The sequence below is a fragment of the Dermochelys coriacea genome, chromosome 3 (assembly GCF_009764565.3).
Source record: "Dermochelys coriacea isolate rDerCor1 chromosome 3, rDerCor1.pri.v4, whole genome shotgun sequence".
Lineage (NCBI taxonomy): Eukaryota > Metazoa > Chordata > Testudines > Dermochelyidae > Dermochelys > Dermochelys coriacea.
In genome coordinates, this window is record NC_050070.1 from 67,994,519 (window position 1) to 68,018,447 (window position 23,929).

At 39.7% G+C, this 23,929-nt stretch overlaps 1 protein-coding gene across 4 annotated transcripts in view; it reads left to right on the forward strand.

Annotated features, from left to right (window-relative positions):
- The window catches only part of CFAP206 (cilia and flagella associated protein 206), a 33,957-nt gene that overhangs the window by 5,773 nt on the left and 4,255 nt on the right, over nt 1-23,929 (forward strand). For 3 of the 4 annotated variants that reach the window (XM_038396200.2, XM_038396204.2, XM_043510631.1), the window contains exons 2-12: nt 352-460; nt 692-775; nt 3,298-3,388; nt 6,022-6,210; nt 6,701-6,859; nt 9,833-10,041; nt 10,883-11,002; nt 13,401-13,599; nt 19,582-19,722; nt 21,342-21,535; nt 23,345-23,488. In XM_038396200.2, the coding sequence (XP_038252128.1) occupies nt 353-460; nt 692-775; nt 3,298-3,388; nt 6,022-6,210; nt 6,701-6,859; nt 9,833-10,041; nt 10,883-11,002; nt 13,401-13,599; nt 19,582-19,722; nt 21,342-21,535; nt 23,345-23,488 (1,638 nt within the window). In that variant the 5' untranslated portion in view covers nt 352. Of the gene's footprint in view, nt 1-332; nt 461-691; nt 776-3,297; nt 3,389-6,021; nt 6,211-6,700; nt 6,860-9,832; nt 10,042-10,882; nt 11,003-13,400; nt 13,600-19,581; nt 19,723-21,341; nt 21,536-23,344; nt 23,489-23,929 lie in introns of those variants that run through there. The other variant, XM_038396199.2, reaches the window with a different exon arrangement.

Below are 23,929 nucleotides of genomic sequence, written 5' to 3' on the forward strand. Positions count from 1 at the left end.
TTGATTGCAGAGTTAGTCCTATTCAGCTAATAAGAAATATTCCATCTGTCAGACAAAAGCTATCTGGATTAAAGCTTTATAATCAGCTTTTGTATTTTTCCTTCAAATCTTGTTTTGTGTTAGTTTCTTATTGTTTGGAAATATTCTTGTCACTTGTGGTCCAGTGAACGATAAATCATCTCTGCTACCTAGTCAAGTTGTTATTGAAAATTTAAGAGGCTCAAGGTGCTAGAAGAGACTATGTAATCTCACTACTTCAGTAAATGTTGCAGTGAGGAAAACAGAGGATGAAAGACAAATGTATGATGCATTGTAATAAACATCAAACCTGTTAATGTATTGTTGGTCCAGAATGTCTCACTCTCGGGCTGAAAGTGTCATAAAGAATATCATTCGTGAAATAGGACAAGAATGCACCATGAAAGGACAAACTGTGTCTGAAATCTTGGTGGCTTTCATGGTAAGAACAAAATTAATATTTTAGCCATTGATTATTTTATTTAAATGCCTTCAGGTCATGTTAATATCCCCCTAAGATTAATAATGCAATTTTCACTAAACAGACAAGTATAAAGATTGTTGCACACATTGGCCACAATTTTCAAACTCTGTTCTTAGGCTCTAGCCTTGCTAGGATTTCATTTTACTCATTGTGAGTAGTCTCCCAATAACATCTTTTGCTAATCTGCAGGTGAAAGCGGTCGTTTTGGATCCAAGGAATGAGTTTAATGAGGATCGAACTCTCACAAAAAATGATGTGCAAAAACTTATTAAGGTAATTCGGAAAATTCTCCAAAAGTTCAGAAACTTTACATACTTATGTAGAAATAAAATTTAAACATCTGCTCTGTATTTATAGTAACAGAGCATACCTGCCATTGCCTTCCACAGGCTAACATATACAATTATGCAAAGCCACCTGTATTGCTGTATATGCATTGGGAAATCTAAACAATTTAACTACTGGTGAAAGTGACGTTATGGTAAATTACTGAGATCTCAGCATAATTATTAGAAGGTAGATGAAGATGAGATGAATGAAATATTTTTTGCCTCCTGGAGCTACAGTATAATCAGATTTTGGAGGGAGGTAGAGAGAGACTGAGAATAGCAGATAGAAATATTGGAATATGAACATCAAAAGGTGGATAAGGAATTGGTTAAAGGGGAGACTGCAACGGGTCCTACTGAAAGGCGAACTGTCAGGTTGGAGGGAGGTTACCAGTGGAGTTCCTCAGGGATCGGTTTTGGGACCAATCTTATTTAATCTTTTTATTACTGACCTTGGCACAAAAAGTGGGAGTGTGCTAATAAAGTTTGCAGATGATACAAAGCTGGGAAGTATTGCCAACTCAGAGAAGGATCGGGATATTATACAGGAGGATCTGGATGACCTTGTAAACTGGAGTAATAGGATGAAACTTAATAGTGAGAAGTGTAAGGTTATGCATTTAGGGATTAATAACAAGAATTTTAGTTATAAGTTGGGGACGCATCAATTAGAAGTAACGGAAGAGGAGAAGGACCTTGGAGTATTGGTTGATCATAGGATGACTATGAGCTGCCAATGTGATATGGCTGTGAAAAAAGCTAATGCGGTTTTGGGATGCATCAGGAGAGGCATTTCCAGTAGGGATAAGGAGGTTTTAGTACCATTATACAAGGCACTGGTGAGACCTCACCTAGAATACTATGTGCAGTTCTGGTCTCCCATGTTTAAAAAGGATGAATTCAAACTGGAGCAGGTACAGAGAAGGGCTACTAGGATGATCCGAGGAATGGAAAACTTGTCTTATGAAAGGAGACGCAAGGAGCTTGGTTTCAGAGTAGCAGCCGTGTTAGTCTGTATTCGCAAAAAGAAAAGGAGTACTTGTGGCACCTTAGAGACTAACAAATTTATTAGAGCATAAGCTTTCGTGAGCTACAGCTCACTTCATCGGATGCTTGGTTTGTTTAGCCTAACTAAAAGAAGGTTGAGGGGAGATATGATTGCTCTCTATAAATATATCAGAGGGATAAATATAGGAGAGGGAGAGGAATTATTTAAGCTCAGCACCAATGTGGACACAAGAACAAATGGGTATAAACTGGCCACCAGGAAGTTTAGACTTGAAATCAGACGAAGGTTTCTAACCATCAGAGGAGTGAAGTTTTGGAATAGCCTTCCAAGGGAAGCAGTGGGGGCAAAAGATCTATCTGGTTTTAAGATTAAACTCAATAAGTTTATGGAGGAGATGGTATGATGGGATAATGAGATTTTGGTAAGTAATTGATCTTTAAATATTCAGGGTAAATAGGCCTAATCCCCTGAGATGGGATATTAGATGGATGGGATCTGAGTTACCCAGGAAAGAATTTTCTGTAGTATCTGGCTGGTGAATCTTGCCCATATGCTCAGGGTTTAGCTGATTGCCATATTTGGGGTCAGGAAGGAATTTTCCTCCAGGGCAGATTGGAGAGGCCCTGGAGGTTTTTCGCCTTCCTCTGTAGCATGGGGCATGGGTGACTTGAGGGAGGCTTCTCTGCTCCTTGAAGTCTTTAAACCATGATTTAAGGACTTCAATAGCTCAGACATAGGTGAGGTTTTTTGTAGGAGTGGATGGGTGAGATTCTGTGGCCTGCGCTGTGCAGGAGGTCAGACTAGATGATCAGAATGGTCCCTTCTGACCTTAGTATCTATGAAATCTATGAAATTGCTTTAATCAGTCTTAGGGCTAGTCTACACTTGCAACGCTAAAGCACTGCCGCTTGTGTGGACGCTCTCCTAGCACTCTAAAAAACTCACCTCTATGAGGGCTATAGCTACCAGCACTCACGTGTCAGACTAAGTTCCCTCTGTGCTGCGCTGAAACTTGCTCCTCTCAGGGGTGTGTTTTTTCACACCCCTGAGCGAGAAAGTTGCAGCTCTGTAAATTGCCAGTGTAGACAAACCCTTAGTAGGAGATTTGTCTGTACATCACCGAACAAAAAAAATTTGTCTGTACAGCACCGAACATTAGCACTTAACAAATACTAAATAATACCAGTTTGTAAGTTGGTGATTTTTAGCTACCTGATCAATTTCTAAGATTCCTTTAAAGCATTTTGAAAACTAGCATCATACTTCATTCTCATGGTTCTGTAGTCAAGAGTGGATTCTGCATTTCCTAGGGTGGTATATACCTATTCACCATGTTCTGTCGGGAGAATGGGGAGAGGAAGGCTCCATTGCTGCTGTCAAAATAGTAACATTGTTATTGATGTTTCAGAAAATTCTAAGTGATTAGAAAGTATTAACTTTTACAACTCTCTTCTTAGCTCTGCGTTGGTAGACTTCTTGACACAGCAAATCCATCCCTGGACACTATTAAGATGCAAGTTTACTTTGATATGAATTATACAGACCGAGGTAATTTTAATATGTACAAATTTTAAATATGAGTGTCAGATAATAAAACTTGTATCTAACTATATTGTTTCATCTGTATTTTAATATTAATCTTTATTAGCATACTATATGCATGTGACAGCAAAGCTAAATAAGATAATAAAATGAACTTGAAAGTGTAGGCAAAACTATATGGCTGTAAATTAAATTACTACTTAAAAAAGAATTCTCACAATATGCCTTGAGAAAGATATTACTTTTGCTGTTTTAGAAGTGGGAAAACTTAGGCAAAAATGTTGCCCAAGGCCACAGAACAAGTAAGGAGCAGAGCTGGAATAAGAATGCGGGAGAATTTGGCTCCCAGGCTTGTGTTCAGTCCACTAGGCTATGCAGCATCTCAATTCATTTGACTTGCCTTTTTTTTTTTAAATTGGTGAAATTTTGAGCTCCAGTATAATCGTTTCAGGTGTCTTTGAACACTGTACTGGATTCTCAGGGGTGGATGTAGTAAGAACCTGGGTAGGTAATAGGATAGGTCTGTGACACGCTCCCCGAGGTAAAACCTGAACTGGGGTACCGCTGTACCCCCTTAACTCTCCAGCCTGGGCACTCTCTCACAATGTTTTGCAAGTGACAAGCACCAAACCCTTCCCAGCACTGTTATCATAGTACAGCAGCATGTGGAGCCCCACAGCCAGCTAAATTGCATGAATGCTCCCTGAACCACTCATGGAATTGCACAGAAAAAGGAACCAGCACACCTTCCAAGCCCCCAGCCTTGCACCGCAGAACTGTACTATATTGCCCTGGTCGGAAGCCTGACCAGTGTAAATTCATTACCCGGTCTGCCTCTCCCTCAGTGTGGAGAGGATACACACTGGCCTTTGTAATCTGAGCTGAGATTTCCCAAGCACTTTAACCAAAACACACTGTTTTAGGTAAAATATAAAACAGATTTATTAACTACAGAAAGATCGATTTTAAGTGATTATAAATGGTTGGCACTAAAGGTCAGAGATAGTTACCAAGAAAAATGAAAGGTAAGCATGCAGTCTAAATCCTGAACCTTATTAGACTGAACAATATTTGGATCAAGCAGTTTTCTCACCCCATTGGATGTTACAGGTTGCTTACAGTCCTTAATACACAGGCGTTCCCTTTAAGCCTGAGACCAGTTTCCTCAGTTCAAGTATTTGTCTTCCCAGCATTCTTGCTGCTTCCAGTGTAGGTACGGGAGGAGAAAGGTAAAAGCACAATGCCGCTGTCTTTTTTTTATATCCTTAGGCTATGTCTACATTTTGTACCCTACAGTGGCACAGCTGTGCTGCTACAGCTGGGCCGCTGTAATGTACACTGTGTAGCTGTTCTTTGCTGGCAAGAGAGAGCTCTCCTGCTAGCAAAATAAAACCATCTCCAACGAGGGGCAGTAGCTTTCCCACAGACAAAGTGCTGTCCACACTGGCACTTTTTGTCATTAAAACTTTTGTCGCTCAGGGGTCTGTTTTTTTATCACACCCCTGACCGACAAAAGTTTTACCAATGAAAATACAGTGTAGGTAAGCATAGCTTTAGTCCATGTCCCTGCAAAGAAACTAGCCCAGGCATGCCTGATGGGCCTTGCTGAGTCACAGGATTGAACAATCCCATTGTGTGGTGCTTTGTTACAGAATTGTAAATCCCTTGTCTACAACTCCCTTGCTGATTAATGGTCATTTAACGCCCGCCTGGGTGTGGATCACCTCCTTTGTTGTCACTGAAGAACTAACAAGGGACAACTCCCAACTTACAACTTATTTCAATAACAACCGTACAGCAAAATCTCATATCTTCATATACACTAATAATATACCTATTTTGATAGAACAATGGGTTTCAGCAGATCATGACCTTAGTCTCTAAGGTGCCACAAGTACTCCTTTTCTTTTTGCGAATACAGACTAACACGGCTGCTACTCTGAAACCTGACCTTTCCTATGATTCTTGCATGGCATACTTAGTATGAAACATATCATAATTACATGATAATGGTGAATATGGGGGTTCCAAGGCGCTGGTTTGAGGTATAGAGTGCCACAAGGTCTATCGTGGGAAGAACAGTGTTACAGCATGGATATAATACAGAAGGAATGTGTAATGAACTTGGAAGCCAGAACATATTCGCTTTTTTTTTATGCGAGAGATTTATCTTTATAGAAAGGCAACGTTTTAGGTTCTTTGAACTAAATTCTCCTCTCAGTTACACTGGTCTATTGACTTCAGTGCAGTTACTCTAGACCTGCCCTTGTGTGACCTGAGAAGTTGTCTCTGATCCCAGTGACTTTAAAATGGCAGAGAAGGTATGGGTGGGAACTGGAAAAGAGAAGGGGGTGAATGAGAATCACAGTGATGTGCAATATTCTTGGGATAGGCATGGGACATCAGGATAAACTGTGAAAATTATTTGAAAGATTTTGCTGCCTAACATTAGCTTTCATAGTGGATTTTTAAAATTAGCAAAACTAAGGACCTGATCCAAAGCCACTGAGATTTGGAGCAGGCCCAAAATACAGCATGTTCAGTCCAGTGAAAATTATGTTACTCTACGTACGTTAGACCAAAAATGAGAATAATATTTGGCTGTAACATAGCACTTCTCAAATATCTTTCCTTCCCAGTTGAGTTACTTAATGAGCAGCATCGCATTCTAGAGGCCAGGCTGGCCCCTGTGAGCAGAGAAATCACAGATAATCGTGCTCGTACACGAGAAGAGCTGGAGAGCATTTATCGAAAGATTGTTAGCTATGTTCTGCTACGATCTGGCCTCGGATCCCCTACAGACATCAAGGTTGTTAGGGAGGCAACAGGTCAGTAGTCAGTCAAAGTATCTGATACTGGGCATCCCTTGAGGGAAAATAAAGTCTGGGCCTGATTCTGCTCTGACACAATGTAAAAATCTGGAATAATTCTGTTGAGTTTCCTGGTGTGAAACTGGTGTAAGTTAGGAATCAGGCTGTCTAACTCTTTCATTAAAATGTCCATTGCCCAGATATTAGTAAATATTGTAAATTGTGGCAGCTTTAAAAATATTTGCTACTCATAGTCTGAATTTCAGTTAAATCATTTCTATGGCATAAAATAGCTTGATATCAGCATATCAGCCTGTCTGCTTCATTATTTGCTAGTCTCCAACAAAAGGTGTGGTAAAATTATTAATTTGTGAACGCCTAAGCATCTCTCCAAATCTAGAATACACTTTTCTGTTTTCACAACTACCCATAAAGAGGAGTTAGTTTTGCTTCCCTAGTATTTTCAGTTTCATTCTTATACGTGCTGTTATTTTTTAACTCTTTTCAGCTGCCCTGCAGAGTGTGTTTCCCCAGACAGAGTTGGGTGTTTTTCTCTCTCTCAGCAAGAAAGACAAAGAGCGACAATTGAAAGAACTTACCATGATTGTCACAGGAATTCGGTTATTCAACAAGGACTGTGGGAAAGGAGGAGAAGGCATTGATGACTGTAGGTATATTACTAAATTAAAATTATAAGCCCTAAGAAAGACTTTTCTTGCCTCTAGCCCCATGACTTCATGCTAGTCAAGATGAGCAGGATTGGCCCAGTGTCAGTAAGCCTGAAGGGAAAACAAACCATTAGATGAATGAATTGTGTAATGCTTAAGGCCAATCAATGCAAATGTCAAAATGGTACTGTCAAAATATTTACAGTAGAGCATACCTTTAATCTAATATTGCATGAGATGTTAGAAATCCATGGGGCAGAAAATACATAAATTCTGATAATTTAGGGTAATTTCTCCTGATCCTTCTTGAATACTCAAAAATCTCTTAAATCTTGAACACTTCTAGTTGTTTAGATAACTATAACAATGTAAACTGATGGACTGGAATCTTTTTGAGTGTGCAGCCAGATAGCCCAAAATAGTAAGTCCAAAGAGATGGCTAAACTTTCTTGTTGCTCTTATTTTTGACTCCCTCCTTAAAATATAGAGTCATAGAGTTTAAAGCCAGAAGGGACCACTAGATCATTTAGTATGACCTCCTGTATATCACTGGTCACCAACACCACCCAGCACCTGCACACTAAATCCAACAACAGAAATGACACCAAACTAAATGAGAGCCACTGGAGACTAAACTATTATGTGCCACACACAGAAAATAGGAAGGACCAAGGTGCACCAGTGCAGGAGGCCCCTGCAGGGGCATAGATTAAATGATAGAGACCCAGATAATTCTGGCAAGTAAGTGACCAACATCCACACGCTGCAGAGACGGCAAAAAAAACCCCAAGGTCACTGCCAATCTGATGTTGGAAAAAATTCTTTCCTGGCCCCATGTATATAGGAATCAGTTAGACCCTGAGCATATGAGCAAGAACCAGCCAGCCAAGCATCTGAGAGAGAGAGAATGTTCAAGTGCCACCTCATAGCCCTGGCCTACCCAGTGTTCTGTCTCCAGTTGTTGCTATCCCTGATGCTTTGGAAGAAGGAGATTTTTTTTAAAAAAAACGCTCAAAATGAGGGGGCAATGGGGGAGGAATCACTTCTTGACCCCTGCTGCTGGCCAACTGATACCTTGAAGCATGAGCTTTAGGGACATAAGCCAGAAGTGAGCCCCATGTCTGTTGAGCCCTGCATCCCGCAAGCAACTGTTATTAAATATTTCACTGCTAAATGTATCAGAATTATTATTTAAATGGCTGTTCAATAGAAATAAGATTGCAATATATATGATATATTGTAATCTGTGTAGTTTAATTGTATTTTCATATAGAGGCTAAGACACTATATGTAAAATGTTCTAATACCTCTAAGGAATGATGTTATACAAAAATAAATAAATAACATGTATTGTGAGTTGTGAACATGCAAATAATTAACTATTCTACTGATTATTTCGATAATCAAGATAATACTTTGCACTTAGAGCACCTTTAATTCAAGGTTCTTAGTGCTCTTCACAAAGGTATATACAGCATTATTACCTCTCTTTACAGATTGAAAAATAGAGATTAATTGAAGAGATTTATGTGATTTTTCTAAAGATCATACAGCAAATTGTGGGCAGAGCTGACTGGATAGAAATCAACAGTTTTGCCACTCAGATCGTCTCTCTGAGTCTAATCACTACAACACACTGCCTCTGCTGCTTTTCTATGTTTTAATGTTAAGTCACATATAAAGAGGAATGCATAATAAAACCCCACATGACACAACTGTCTGCTCTGAGTGTGCACACTTATCTCTTTTGCATGCGCAGATGTCTATTTGCACATCCAAGTGTAGAAAGTAGTGGATGCACGCCTGTTTACACCCTCCTTTGATAATGAGGCTCTAAGGAAGAAGAGTTAATTATAAAACCATCAGCTCAAAGATTTTGGACTCCCATTGTGCAGCTTATGGAATTTTGTGGGTTTTTTGTAATGTGCCATGTCCAGTAAGAGCAAAAATAGTTCATTTTAATAAGCAATATTATATTTTTATCTCTTTCTGGGCTTATTTAGACCCATTACCATACTATGTGAGCATCTCATAAATGTGAACTAAGTCATTCCCATAACACCTTTAATTATTATTATTATCCCAGTTTCACAGATGGGAAAACAGAGGCACATAAGTGATTTACCCAAAGTCTCTCTCACACAATTTTGGAAGAGCCCAAAATTGAACCAAGACCTTCTGAAAAGCTAATTTTCCATAATCCTAGACCAGGGGTGGGCAAACTTTTTGGACTGAGGGTCATATCAGGTTTCCAAAATTGTATGGAGGGCCGGTTAGGGGAGGCTGTGTCTCCCCAAACAGCCAGGCGTGGCCTGGCCATCACCTCCAATCTGACCCCCCCCCGTTTCTTTCCCCCTGACGGCTCCCCCAGGACTCCTGCCCCATCCAACCCCCCTGTTCCCCACCCTCTGACCGCCCCGACCCCTATCCACACCCCCGTCCCCTGACCACACCCCCAAACTCCCTGCCCTCTATCCCCCTCCTTGCCCCTTTACCGTGCTGCTTGGAGCACCGGTGGCCAGGTAAGGCCACGGCTCTGCAACTGTGCTGCCCGGCTGTCCAGAGCATTGCGGCGGCAGTGTGGTGTGCTGAGGCTGCGGGGTAGGGGGAGCTGCGGGGGGAGGGGCCGGGGGCTAGCCTCCTGGGCCAAGAGCTCAGGGGCCAGGCAGGAGGGTCACACGGGCTGGATGTGGCCCACCTCTGTCATAGACTATACTGTAGTATTTTCCTCACAGTAGAGTTGTCATTGGTAAGAACCATTTGACCAGCAGTGTACGTAATGGTTGGGTCTTATGAACAAATTTTGGAAATGTGAGATGTCTCAGAATAAGAGCTTACACTCAGAAATCTATTGGAGGATTCCTCTGATCAGAGTATTGAACCGAAAATATTAGCTATCTAGCATGATTACCATGATGTGTTTCTATATCTGTTACCTTCCTATGTATCTCATACTAAATCTGTATAAATAGTGCCAGCTATTCTGAATGAAGCCATCCCAGCAGCCACGCAGCCTGTTGATGCAGAGCTTCGTGCCTCCCAAGATCTGGCATACCGATATACAGCTGTCTTGGAAATGATGCATGAGAGCCCACACAGAAATACAGAATCTAGATTATCTATGTTAAAGGAAGCACTTTTCAATGTGAGACAACATGAAGCCTTCCTCTGCATCATTCTGGTGAGATATCACATTATATCTTATGGATTCTTTAGGATATCTTAATATGAAATTTCAGTGTAAATTGCATTTTACAAAGTAAAATAGGGGTATATATTTGAAGAAAGAAATACTGGTGCTGTGTTTGAGCTGTGCAGCTAGTATGATTTATTAAAAGTTCATGCTTCAGGGATTCAGCTGGCTACCTGCAGGGGTCAGGAAGGGATTTTACACATCCCCAGTGTTATCTTTCTTTCCTCTGAAGCATCAGGGATGGACACTGCTGGAGATGGGACATTGGAGGGGGAGGGCCAGGGCTATGAGTTGACACCAAGAATTCTCTCTCTCAGGCACTTGACTGGCTGGTTCTTGCTCACGTGCTCATGGTTTGGCTGTTTGCCATGTGTGAGGTCAGGAAGGAATTTTCCCCCATGTCAGATTAGCAGTGACCTTTGGGGGGTTTCGCCTTCCTCTGCAGCATGTGGATATGGGTCACTTTCCAGGAGTATCTGAGTATATCTCATTTAATGATTTCCCTGCCATTGCGGGGGCCTCCTGTTCTCTGCATGTGGCACATACTGGTCTAGTCTCCTGTGGGTTGTAATATGTTGCTCTGATTTCAGTTGTTGGGTTTAGTGTGTGCATGGGTGCTGGATGGTGTTGGGGACCTGTGATCTACAGGAGGTCAGACTAGATGATCTAGCGGCTGTAAAATTCTTACTCTATTTAGAAGTTAGGTTGCATGCCAGCCCTTAAAATATAACTGCCCAAAAAGAGGTAGAATGCAAGTACCCAAATAGTTTCTGCTAGCTATTTATTTTTCCGTGACTGTATCCTTACCTGAAGTATGTTTTCTTTCCAGTCTGATGTGATCACGTGTGCACAAGAAGTTGAAATGATGGACAAGCAGTTTGCAGCACAAATAGAGCAATTAAAAAACACTATTCAAGCAAAGACTGCTGTACCTACGTCACAAGTTTTTGTAAGCATTTGAAATGCCAAAGTATTATTTTCTGAACAAAGCAAATTAGAAAAATCACTTTTATTGTTTACAATACTAACATAATATTTATGTACCTTAGAGACTAACAGATTTATTTGAGCATAAGCATTTGTGAGCTACAGCTCAAATATGCTCAAATAAATTTGTTAGTCTCAAAGGTGCCACAAGAACTCCTTTTATTTTTGCGAATACAGACTAACACGGCTGCTACTCTGAAACCTGTCATAATATTTATGTTGCAGTATCATGTGACATGGTTCACATAAATTTCATGTTGAATTAGGAAAAAAGATCTTATTTTCTGTGTCTAATAGTGTTCCACAGACACAGCTACCTTGACATCTATTCATTTGCTTTAAAAAAAAAAGTTAAAAGGAGTTTATTACACCTGCTTTGAGTTGATAATAGTGGTTTTACAAACATATTTTCCTATTTTTTTTTAATATTTCTTTTTCTTCCCTGTTGCTTTGCGAAAGACATAAAAATGGAAAACTAACTCTAGGTGAACAGAGAAAATTATTATGCCAAAAGTGCTGTCAAATGCATAGAATAGCACTAAAATAGATTTTCTCTATTCCTTTTCTTTAAAGTAGCCTTAAATATTACTTGTAACAATAGTAGGTAAAAATATTCAGAGATGAGAGTTTTAAGTTAATGATGCTTCACTATTGTATTATGTTGGAATATCCTTGGCTTAGAGTCTTCTCTCCATATTATTTTGAAACTAGGGCTGTGCAAACCTCCGCATGGTATCAGTTCTTATTTGTGTTCTTATTTTTAGCTGGGAAGATATGTAATAAAATAGTCACTATCTTGTCCACTTTCTGTCATAATTAATGATAATAAACATTTTGGAAGGGATCTTAAACCTCATGCTTCATGGCTTAAGTAAATCTCTAACTGTTAGAGAGCCTCATGAGACCTAATGTGGGGGGGACAGGTATCCCACATCTACCTTCTCTAGGGTTCTTATACATTCCTTGGAAGCATCTGGTGCTGCCCACAGTCAAAGAGAGGATACTGGACTAGATGCCTCTTGGGTCTGATCCAATGTAGCTGTTTCTAGATGCCTGTTGATCTTACAAATCCTGTCTTTTTAGTAGACACCCCTTTCTTCTATCCTGCTACCCAGAGCAATTCTTTTTCTTTGTCTTCTCTCTCCCTATACTGTTCATTTTTATTATGAGAGCCAAAAATATACTTGTCACTTTACAAGCAAACAAGAAAGCACATCATCCCTGTCCTAAGGAGTTTACCATAGATTTCCTTTCTTGAATAGCTTCTATGTACCAGGTTATTTGCCTGTTTTCTTCACCTCTGTTAGCAACAGAATATGTACAAGATACTTGATTCCATCTCTGCTCTTCAGGTAGAACTTTCCCCATCACAAGATCACTTAATTCTACTTGTCTTCAAATTGCTGCAGAGAAGTTGTGTAAGAGCATCAGGAGATTTTTTAATTTAGCATTTGTAGCACACGGCCTGGATTGAGAATGTAGCAGACAAGCATTTTAGAATATATAGTAGGCTCACTCATTTTCCAACAATTGAGTTAAAGAAGGTTATGATACTATTTACAGTAAAAATTATTTTGCTGCCATTCCTCTGTTTTCATTACTTGTGTCCATAGCATTTCATGATAGTGATGCTGATGAACAACAGAGCTAACTCCCATAACAATTCTTCTCATGGCTCCATTAACATGAATGCTAATGTGCTAGGATGAATTTTAAGTTCATTGAATGTATTCCTGATGTCGAGGGAGCCCTTTTCTACTGTGCTAAGATCTGAAAACTTGAAGATGCCTGTGTTAACATTCAAAATCTATTCGGCATAGTCAAGAATGTAATTATTTTCTACTGGCCATTTCTCAGTGATTTCAAATATGTTACAACAGGCCCATTTTCTGCCATTGTCTTTGAAATCTGTATCTGTACTAGACTGTTTTGGGGCTGAGGGAAAATGAGAGGAACAAAGGCTGAAATTTGACTATGCCTAGGTCTGTTTGTGTTTCTTTTTATAGTTAACCTGAATACAGGAATTTCTTCTTTATTGCCTTCCTCTGCCTATCTTCTCATTTTGCATTTATATTATTATATTTGTGGGGAGGGAGGAGAGACTCTTTTCCAATATAATTCAGAAAACCACCTCCAATGTTTCCCCCAAATGTTTTTATTACTTTTAAAGTAAATTTAAATTATGTCTAGGATTTGGGCCTGATCTTGCAAGCCCTCCATTGGGATTTCTGAGTGCAGAGGGCATGCAGGATCGGTCCCTTTGTGTTTAACAGTTGTATTTGTGACTATTGTTTACAGTATTTGTTTAATTGTACAGACAAAGCAAATGTAGATTTCAGGTCTTTCTTATTATTTTCTAGCCTATCTTTCTAGCACTATCTAACCTCTGGACGAGCTTTCAGGATGAGATATTGCTGCTGAGTTTCCTGACTAATTTGACAGTCAGTCTACAGCAGTTCTTGGGAATCCATGCACAACTCTTTCCTGATGATGTGATGGAGTCGCTTCTCGAAGGAGTGATTGTGAAGAGTGATGAGCAAAGGATAAAGGAAACCATGGGTACTGAAAGTTATCACATTTGCTTTTTCCTGTTTGAGTCCTTGTATGATTTTGTGACTTAAATCCTGTTTCTAAAAAGTGCAACATTCCTATCTAAAGCAGGACCTGACTGTGCAAATCTTTACTGACACAAGGGTCCTTACCCAATAGTCCTGTTGAGGGCAACAGAATTTTTGGGTGCTCAGGACCACATAGGAGCACTTAATGCTTTACAGAACTGGACTCTTACTTTCTTGATGAAAACATGGTTTACATATAATTGGTACACATCTTCTGAAAACTGAGAGGAAAACAGTGCTTGGACACCAATATCTGCTCCCTGGTATAGTGCTACTATTTCTTCTACATTATCAGTGTGCTGCTATACCTGGGACTGCTGCTGTTCCCCATGAAGTCAATGGACACTTTGCCACTAATTTCTGTAGGTGTGAGATCAGACCTTTTTCATCTAAGCCCTGTCACTGCTGTAGTTGAAATTTTGCTAGCAATACTCTTGGGAAGAGCATGTGAGATGGAATTCAGATACAATTTTTAAAGTTACTCCTATGACATAAGCTACTAAATTGTTCTTTATGTTAAACTTGTAAGCACCTTGAGATATTTTCATATATTTTCCCATAATACTTACCAAAATGGGACCTGATCCCTATTGGAGCAACTGGATGCTATCTTAAAAAACTAGGGAAATACAACCTAGATGAAGCTGCTGTAAGGTGGGTGCATAACTAGTTGGAAAAACATTCCTAGACATAGTTATCAGTGGTTCACAGTCAAGCTGGAAGTGCATATTGAGTGGGGTCCTGCAGGGATCAGTTCTGGGTCCAGTTCTGTTCAATATCTTCATTAATGATTCAGATAATGGTATAGAGAATACATTTCTAAAGTTTGCAGACGATACCAAGTTGGGAGGGGTTGCTTTGGAGGATAGAATTAAAATCAAAATAATCTGGATGAACTGGAGAGATGGTCTGAAGTAAATAGGATGAAATTCCATAAGGACATATGCAAAGTACTCCACTCAGGAAGGAACAATTAGTTGCACACATATAAAATGGGAAATGACTGCCAACGAAGGAGTACTGCAAAAAGGGATCTGGGGGTCATAGTGGATCACAAGCTAAATATGAGTCAACAGTGTAACACTTGCCAAAAAAACAAATATCATTCTGGAATGTATTAGCAGGAGTGTTGTAAGTAAGACACTAGAAGTAATTCTTCTGCTCTACTCCATGCTGATTAGGCCTCAACTGGAGTATTTTGTCCAGTTCTGGGCACCATATTTCAGGAAAGATAGGAAAAATTGGAGAAAGTCCAGGGAAGAGCAACAAAAATGATTGAAGGTCTAAAAAGCATGACTTACGAGGGAAGACTGAAAAAATTGAGTTGTTTAGTCTGGAGAAGAGAAGACTGAGAGGGGACATGATAACATTTTCAAGTACATAAAAGGTTGTTACAAAGAGCAATGAGAAAAATTGTTCTTGTTAACCTCTGAGGATAGGGTAAGAAGCAATGGTCTTAACTTAAAGCAAGAGTGGCGTAGGTTGGACATTAGGAAAAACTTCCTGTCTGAGTGGTTAAGCACTGGAATAAATTGCCTAGGGAGGTTGTGGAATATTTGTCATTAGAGATTTTTAAGAACAGGTTAGACAAACACGTGTCAGGGATGGTCTAGATAATACTTAATCCTGCCATGACTCAAGATGATCTCTTGAGGTCTCTTCCAGTCCTACAATTCTATGATAATATTAACAATAAATACTAAAAAGAGTCTTCAGTATAGGCAGAGCCAATCAGAGGTGGGGCCAGGAGGGCCATTTGGCCTGTGCTTCAAGCTCAAAGGGGGCTTCAGATATAGACACTTGTTAATTTTTTGGCATTTGATAAGTTTCGCAACTTGTTTTTATGCGCATTCCAATTGGACCAAAATGTGACACGCTCTCTCAGCTTAGAGCTGCAAATTTAAGCAAATAAGAGATGTGATTTGGTAAAAGACATAATTTTTTTGTTAACTGATATAGATTTTGTCATATTAAAGAGTTAAAAATGTTCATAAATTTTAATAAAAATATATCCATTCTGATGGCCCAAGATTAGACTGTGATGAACTTGTCCTCTCAGATCAGCTGATTATATAAACAAACCATTATTGTTGGCTGGTGCTGGATCAAGTGCATGTTGAAAGGAAGAGAATTGTTACATTTTAATGTCTTTATAGTTTTACGTCTAGTTGACTAAGGAATTATTTGTGTGTGAGAACTCCTCATTATTATCTTCATATGGTAGCTAAAAGAGGTGACTGTTTGGTTGGTTGAGCCCTAGCTTGGTAGCTTGGCCATTATCCCAGGCTTTCGTAGTCTATAGGCCCAGATTCAAGGTGAAAATGTGTGAGGACAATCTTGTACAGTGAGTTTTGTGAGCACACGTTTGAAATTTGTGGACATTATCCCTCTGTATCCGTGTCTGTGTTTACTATATATATGTCATCCCTTTGTCTTCAGCTCAGCCTGTTACATTATACCTTGCATGCTCCAGTTTTGATTCCATGATAAGGATAATAACCTGTCTGACTGTTTCATTTTGTGTTCTTAATTAGTATTCCTTCGTTTTAAGTCTTTTCAGCATTTGTGTACATGTTTACAGTAGAAGATTTCAAGTGTAGGTAAGCTACTTATTTACAGCAGAATATTTCAAGTGTGGATAAGCTACATATTGACCAAACAGATTACGATGAAGAGGAGATTTGAAAATGGTGCAAGTAAGAGATGGCAAAAACAGCTGAGTGAAGCAGCAGCTAAGAGCTGAAAGCCAATAACTTCATTTCTCAAACCACTAGAAAACGCACCTTACCCAACAAACAATGCTACAGATAATGAAAACTCTGCAACTGCAACAGGTGATATTTCATTGCCAGTATCTGAACATGCGGACAGTAGTCAAGGAGATGTACCAACAGTAACAGACGCAGCAGAATATCCTGTGTACGATCAAGAAACTCAACAGCAACAGGAAGATGTAGATTTTACTCAGCAAGAGCAATTCGTGAGTACTACAGGTTTGACTGTGACTGACATTGGAATTATGACAAGAGCAATGCTGCCCAAATGCAATCTTTTCTTCAAATTAGTTGTTTTGAAATTCCAAATAACATTCCACGAGATGCTGATAATCATACTTTCCCTGCTCGTCTGCTGACAAAAACTCTTCCAAATGGTGAGACCTGCACAAGAGACTGGTTATGCTGGAGTAAGGAAAAACAATCTCTGTACTGTTCACCCTGCTTCATTTTGAACAAAAGTGCTGCAAATGCATCAGTTTTCTCTCATCAATCAGGATGAAGCATCAACAGAGATTGGAGAAAATTGAAAGACCAAATACCATCACATGAGAGTTCAGCGTCACACAAAGAAAACTATTTTGCATGGAAATCATCCAGTAGGGAAGCATCAGTTGAAAGTTCAGTTAAGAATTTACTCTTGACTGGACTCTCTACAGAAACTAATAACTGGAAAAAACTTCTTGACCGCATCCTGAATGTCATCCTTTTTCTTTCTGAGCGAGGATTGGCTTTCTTTGGTTCCAGTTAACGTATTGGTAATTGTGCAAATGGAAACTTTCTAGACATAGTTGAGCTCCTCAGCAAATATGACCTACTTTTATCAGAGCATGTTAAACATGTTCAAGAATTGCAAGAGAGTCAAAATAGCATGCAAGTCCATTATCTCTCCACACTCACACAAAATGAGTTTATTGAGCTATGTGCGTCATTCGTACAAACACTTTTTTTGATGAGATTTGAAATGTCACGTATTTTTCAATCATTGTTGATGCCACTCCAGATTGTTCTCACAAGGAACAGACTACTATGGTTATTCAATATGTTTAGATTGTAGATAGCTCAAAATTTTCAATTGAAGAAAGGTTTATTTTTGTTTGATAATTTCACGAGAAAAGCTGGAAAAGAAATTGCTGCTCAAGTACTACCAATTCTAGAAGGTTTTAAGTTAGATTTTCAAGTCTGCATTGATCAAGCCTATGACATTGGATCTAATATGGCGGGGAAGTACAAAGGTGTACAAGTAGTTCTACTTGAGCATAATTCAAACTGTATTTTCTCCAGCTGTGGAAACCACACACTAAACCTTTTAGGTGTTGACTGTGATGAATCATGCAAGGAGGCAATTACTTACTTTGGAACTGTTCAGGAAATGTACAATATCTTTAGTAGCAGTCCACAAAGGTGGGGAATTCTGAAGCAATATCTTCCTGTTTCACTGCATGGGATGTTCAAAACTAGATAGTCTGCGCAGATTGATGGTGTTCAACCAGTTGCACAGCATTTGAATTCTGTGAGAAAGGCTTTAAATGAGCTTGAATCTGTCAATCTCACTGCACAGGCTCAAACTGAACTTCAGTCTATTCAGAAGCACATGTCCAAATTTGAATGCATTCTGATGTCATCTTTGTGGATGAAGCTACTTACAATGATCCGCCAAACTAATCTGGTAATTGAAGCACGCAATGCCACACTTGATGTTGAGAGGGATAATGTTGAAAGTCTTATCAATGGCATTCAACAGATTCGTGAACAATGGGATGTGATCCTGACTGAGTCCAAATTAGTAGGACAGAATATTGGCATTTCATCTGAGTTCTTCACCAATCGCAACTTACCTACTGAATCTGATGCCGAGCAGCATTATAGGGTCAGTGTCTTCCTTGTCCTCATTGACTCTATTCATTCAGGTCTTGCATGTCGATTTGAGTCACTGTGACTAATTTGTACCCTTTTGGGGTTTCTTTGGCAGTTCAAAAGACCGAGTAATGAAGATTTACTTTCTGCAGCTGAACAATTTCAGCAACAGTACAACAAAGAAATCTCAAAAGATTTCAGTGTCGAGGTCATCTTCCTCAAACGAATATATTCCATGAACTTTAAATTGGATTTCAAGCCAAAGGAATTGCTTCAAGAAATACTCGAACTTGGACTCTCTGCGGTGTTTCCTAATATCATAATTGCATTGCATATTTTTGTGTTTGCCTACATCAGTGGCTCAGGTGAACGCACCTTCAACATGTTGAAGCAGGTAAAGAACTATCGCTGTTCAACTATGGGACAAGAGCGTTTGAATGGGCTCGCCATGCTTGATATCAATTGTGACATTGCACGAAAGCTAGATTTTTCATCAATAATTAGTGCATTTGCACAGAAAAAGGCTAGAAAAGCATTTGTTAAATAAAAAAAATAGTCAAATTATGTCTCACTCTTTTCTTTGGTGCCTTATTTTGTTTTCATGTGTCATCATTTTTTATTTTTATTATGGCTAGGGGCCTCAAAAGCTGGAAGTGGCCTGGGCCTCTCTGGACCTCTGAGAGGGCCTGAGTATAGATATGAATTTATATCATAAAGTACACCTTTAACTATTATTAAAGTATGTATATAAATGCATCCAGTTAAAATGCCACATTGATTTTAGAAATGCCCTGCACTTTAATAATTCATGATTCCTTGTGTCTTGCTTTGTCTGTTTATGCCTTCTGAAACCTCTAAGATGGAAAAAAATAGTTTAATTCATTAGGGATATTAGGTTATCAGAAATATTTGTTTAGGGAGATGTCCCCACCAATTAACCAAGTTCTGCTGTAGTGGATTTGAAACAAATGGGTGAGTTTAAAACAATGGCTGAAATTATTAGATTTTACCTTCTGTTTGTGGCCATGTGCTTCCAAGGAAAACCTACACTGCTAGAATGTCTGGAGGCAGTCTACCACCAAAAAATAAGTAAGCCATGGTGAACTGGGGCCTGATTTTCAGAAGTGCAAAGTGTTCCCGCTCCTGTGGAAACCAGTGGAGCTGTGGGCGTTCAACACTTCAGGCCACAATGTGTTAAAGCATGATTGAACTCCCTTTGAGATTCCCATTAAATCACATTTTAGGCATCATGTATTTTATTGTCATCTTTCCTTTGCCAAATTCTCTTTCAGGAATCAAAGTAAATGTTTCTGATTTCAAGGAACAAGAGTGGCTTTTTCCAGAAACCACATCTAATTTTGATCAGTTGTTAATCCAATATCGTGGCTTTTGTGCTCATACACTTGCTGAAAAAGATGGCCTCCTCCTCCCAGGTGTGTTCTGTATTATTTATTTGTATTATTGGTGCCTAGAGTTAGAAGAATTTTTTCTTACTGTAAATATGCATACACTAGCAAAAAAGTACATTTAAAGACATATACTCTGTGTGTTTCCTTCTGTGCTAACATGCAAACTAGAATAATTCATTGAACACTTTTGCACTTTATACCTAATGTGTAGTTCTAATAATCCTCTGTGTCTTTAAGTGTGTGTGAAATTATAATTAGTGTTCATATGACCATATGTTCTGGACTTGGCTATGTTTTTCATACCTTTTGTCCCAGCAGCCTTTCCAGCTCAAATATGTCTCTACCTAAGTTCTCTCTAAGCTGGGCAGCTGCGCGGCCGCACGGCTGGCTATTAAGCACTGTGCCGGCGCTCAGGGCTGTGGCAGAGAGAGATGCCTCTCCCTGGACCTGCCGTGGTATTGCTCCTCTGACCCAGCCCAGCCTTGGACCTGCCGCGGCTGGGGGACAGGTGCCCCTCCCTGGCCCTGACCCAGCCCAGCCCGGACCTGCCGCAGCCGGGGGACAAGTGCCCCGGCCCCAACCCAGCCTGGCCTGGATCTGCTGCAGCCGCGGGAGAGGTGCCTCTCCCCCCCAAGCTCAGGTACTGCTGTGGGGAGAGAGCTGGGGTGAGGAGTCCTCTCTCCCCGCTGTAACCCCGGGGAGTCCCACTGCTCCCCAAACCCCTCATCCCCAGCCCCACCCCAGATCCCACACCACCAGCCGGAGCCCTCACCTCCCGCATCCCAGCCCTCTGTCCCAGCTCTGAGCCCCTCCCACACTCTGAACCCCTCAGCCCCACCTTGCCACATGAATTTTGTTATGTGTATGAATATGGAGGTGATATGTCACAAATCACTTCCATATTGGTAGACATAATAAAATTCGTTCCGCACATGGATGGGAAAAATTAGAGGGAACATGTGTCTCTACCTGCTCATCTTTTTTGGTGATACTTAGTAATCCTGTCATTTCTTTTGGTATAACTGATGGTTTGGTTTGGTTTTTTTTGAGGGCATGGGGGCAAAATACCACTGTTTGTAGCAGTAAAAACAAGACTTCTTTAATGGTAGTTCAACTTCCTGACCTACTTAGTATTGTCCTTTGGCATAAGAAGTAATTAAATTACAATCAATCTTACACAGGAAATTTGCAGGACAGACATTTGCAGATATGTGCAACATAAATGGAAGGGAACATATTTTATATTAACTTGATAGATATGGATGATAAAGTCTGAGTAATCTTTCTGGTTGTAATTTAAGCATGATCCAGACTATAATAATACCTAGCTCTTATCTAGCACTTTTCACCAATACATTTCAAAGTGTTTTACAAAGGAGGTAGATATCATTATCTCTCCTGGGAAACTGGTGTGAGATGGTCATCATCAGTTTTGATGGTTTGTAGAAGCTGACTTTCACTGTATCTGATTCTATTATGTAATGGAGAGGATTTCTTAATTTTGAAAAAGGTTTAGATTGTAGGTTCTATTACAATTCCAAAAGTGATGGAGTTAGAGCTGGTTGAGGGAAATGTATACTCATAATTATAGGAGTGTGTTGAATGATTTATTGGTTCACTCTTGTTTTTGCTTTATTTGTTAGGAAATCCTGCTGTTGGAATTTTGAAACATAAAGAAAAATATTACACTTTCAGTTCCAAGGAATCAGCATATGTTTTTGCCCAAAATCCAGATACATTCATTCAGTTAATTGGAGAAAAAGCAAAAGAATGTGCTGAACTTATTCAGCTGCTTGAACTTCATCATCAGTTTGAATCCCTTGCTCCTTATTCACAGGTATTCACCGCTTACATCCCCTGTTGAATAGGTGATATGACACTGACCTATCTGTCCTTTTGATTCACTGAAAAGTGCTGAGACCTGGTCAAACTGGAATTAGTGGGACATAGAAAAATGTGTTTTATGGAGACAGTACTTTGTCTGAGGACATATGTAATCCTCTACCCAGCAAAGAGAGTATGTGGGGATTCAGCAGATCCTACTCTTTGGTGTATAGATGAGGGGCATCACCTCATTTCAGGGAAATTGTTCACCCTTAAATTCTACATGTGGGAGGGGCAGGACCACGGAAATTCAGTGGTGGCAGCATTCTACCATCTTCAGTCCAGAGAAATTCTGTGGATGATGTTTCCTGTTCTCCCTTTGTAGGAGTAGTTTGTGTAAGGGAGGAGAGGGCCCTGTGTAATTAAGCATTGTAGATAAATATGAGAAGCTTGACTTTGTCAGCACAAGTTGGAGACTTTGTCCATCCCTATATATTGTAATAGGGAAAAAATGTCATTTTGGAAGAGAAATCATAGATTATATTTTTTTAAATTTTATTGTATGGGTGTTAACATTGGTGTTTTGGACAAATTCTAATTTGGACAACTGCATTCGGCTTTTTAAATTCCCCCTGCAATTTCAGTTAAATATTGTATTCTTCATTTAATTGTCCTGTGTATTGTTAAACAGGTGTTAGGATTTACCCCAGAGGTAGCTACTTTTCAGCACCCCCTGCATAAATTTTGTACAGTAACTCTTCATTTAAAGTCATCCCAGTTAACCTTGTTTCATTGTTATGTTGCTGATCAATTAGAGAACATGCCCTCTGCCTTGGAGCTGCTCCATGGAGCCTCCTACTTGGTGTGCAAAGATGGGGGGAAGAGGGGTGCTAGTGTCAAGGTGTCCCATTCCTCCGCTCCTTCCCCACACTCCTGTCCCCCATCTCCACAGAGCAGTGGGAGGACATGACAGGGTTCAGGTCCGAGGGAGCTTGCTGGCAGCAGCTGCTGTCTCAACATGCTGATCTACTTAAAAAGGCAATGTACTTAGAGTTAGGTCAGTGTACTTAAAGGAGCAATGCAAGTCTCTCTCTCACACACATGGTGTGTGTCTCTGTCTCTGTCTGCCATGCTGTCCCTCCCTCTGCCTTGTAGAGTGTGAGGCTACATTAACAATGTGTTAACCCTTGAGGGCTCAGCTGAATGCTAGTTCATCATTTAGCAGTAAGGCATTCCCTGGGAAATATCCCACCCTCTTCCACCCTCTGACTCCATCACCTCAACCAAGCTTCACAATCATCATTGCTGTGTACAGTTAAATTGTTTGTTTAAAACTTATACTGTGTGTATATATGTGTGTGTGTGTGTGTGTGTGTGTGTGTGTGTGTGTGTATATATATATATATATATATATATATATATATAATTTAGTCTTTTGTGTGGCAAAAAATATTTCCCTGGAACCTACCCCCCCACCCCATTTACATTAATTCTTATGGGGAAATTGGATTCACTTAAAATCGTTTTGCTTAAAGTAGCAGTTTTCAGGAACATAACTACAACATTAAGCAAGGAGTTATGTATCTTAGTTTAAATCTGTAAAGTATTTTAGTATCCTCTGGAATGACAGATACTATATGAACATAAGATGATTACTAACCACTCGTTACTAATAGACTTTTATATTTTGTATTCAAGTCTTTAAAACTTTCAGTATTCTCAGATTCCTGTTCATTTAAAAAAATACGGTGCTGTGTCTACATGTCATTTTTTCCCCTGTGACTTATGGATTCTCCTATTAAATACTTATATCTTCATCCAGGTCAGAAGTGGAGACAAATGTTCAATGAAACCAATTACCAAATGCAACAGCAGTACTCAGACTGACACCCATATATTGCCTCCAACTATTGTGAAGTCATATGAGTGGAATGAATGGGAACTGAGGAGAAAAGCCATAAAATTGGTTTGTATCAGTATTATCTGGAAGATTAAGCCTTTCAAAATTTGGCATATTTGGCAGGAGGTCAAACTAGATTATCATAATTATTATCCCTTCTGGCTTTAAAATCTTTGAAGAGACAAGTTCCTGTAATCATTTTCTATCTGAGCTTATTTCACCATATTTCATATTCCTGTTTCAAAAGCTTTCCCCCCCCCCCAACTTTAGTTTGTTTTTGATTTGAGCAATATTTTCCTGACTAGATCCATTGGTTCTAAAGTCTCAGGCACTCTTTTAAGTTGTAAGATCCTTTCAAGTAACAGTGAATTTTTAGAGTGCTACTCTGTACTAAATAGGGTGACCAGATGTCCCGATTAAAATCGGGACTGTCCCAATATTTAGTTGTTTGTCCCGCGTCCCAACTGATGCCATTTGTGCTGATATTGCGCTTTGGCTGCACTCTGG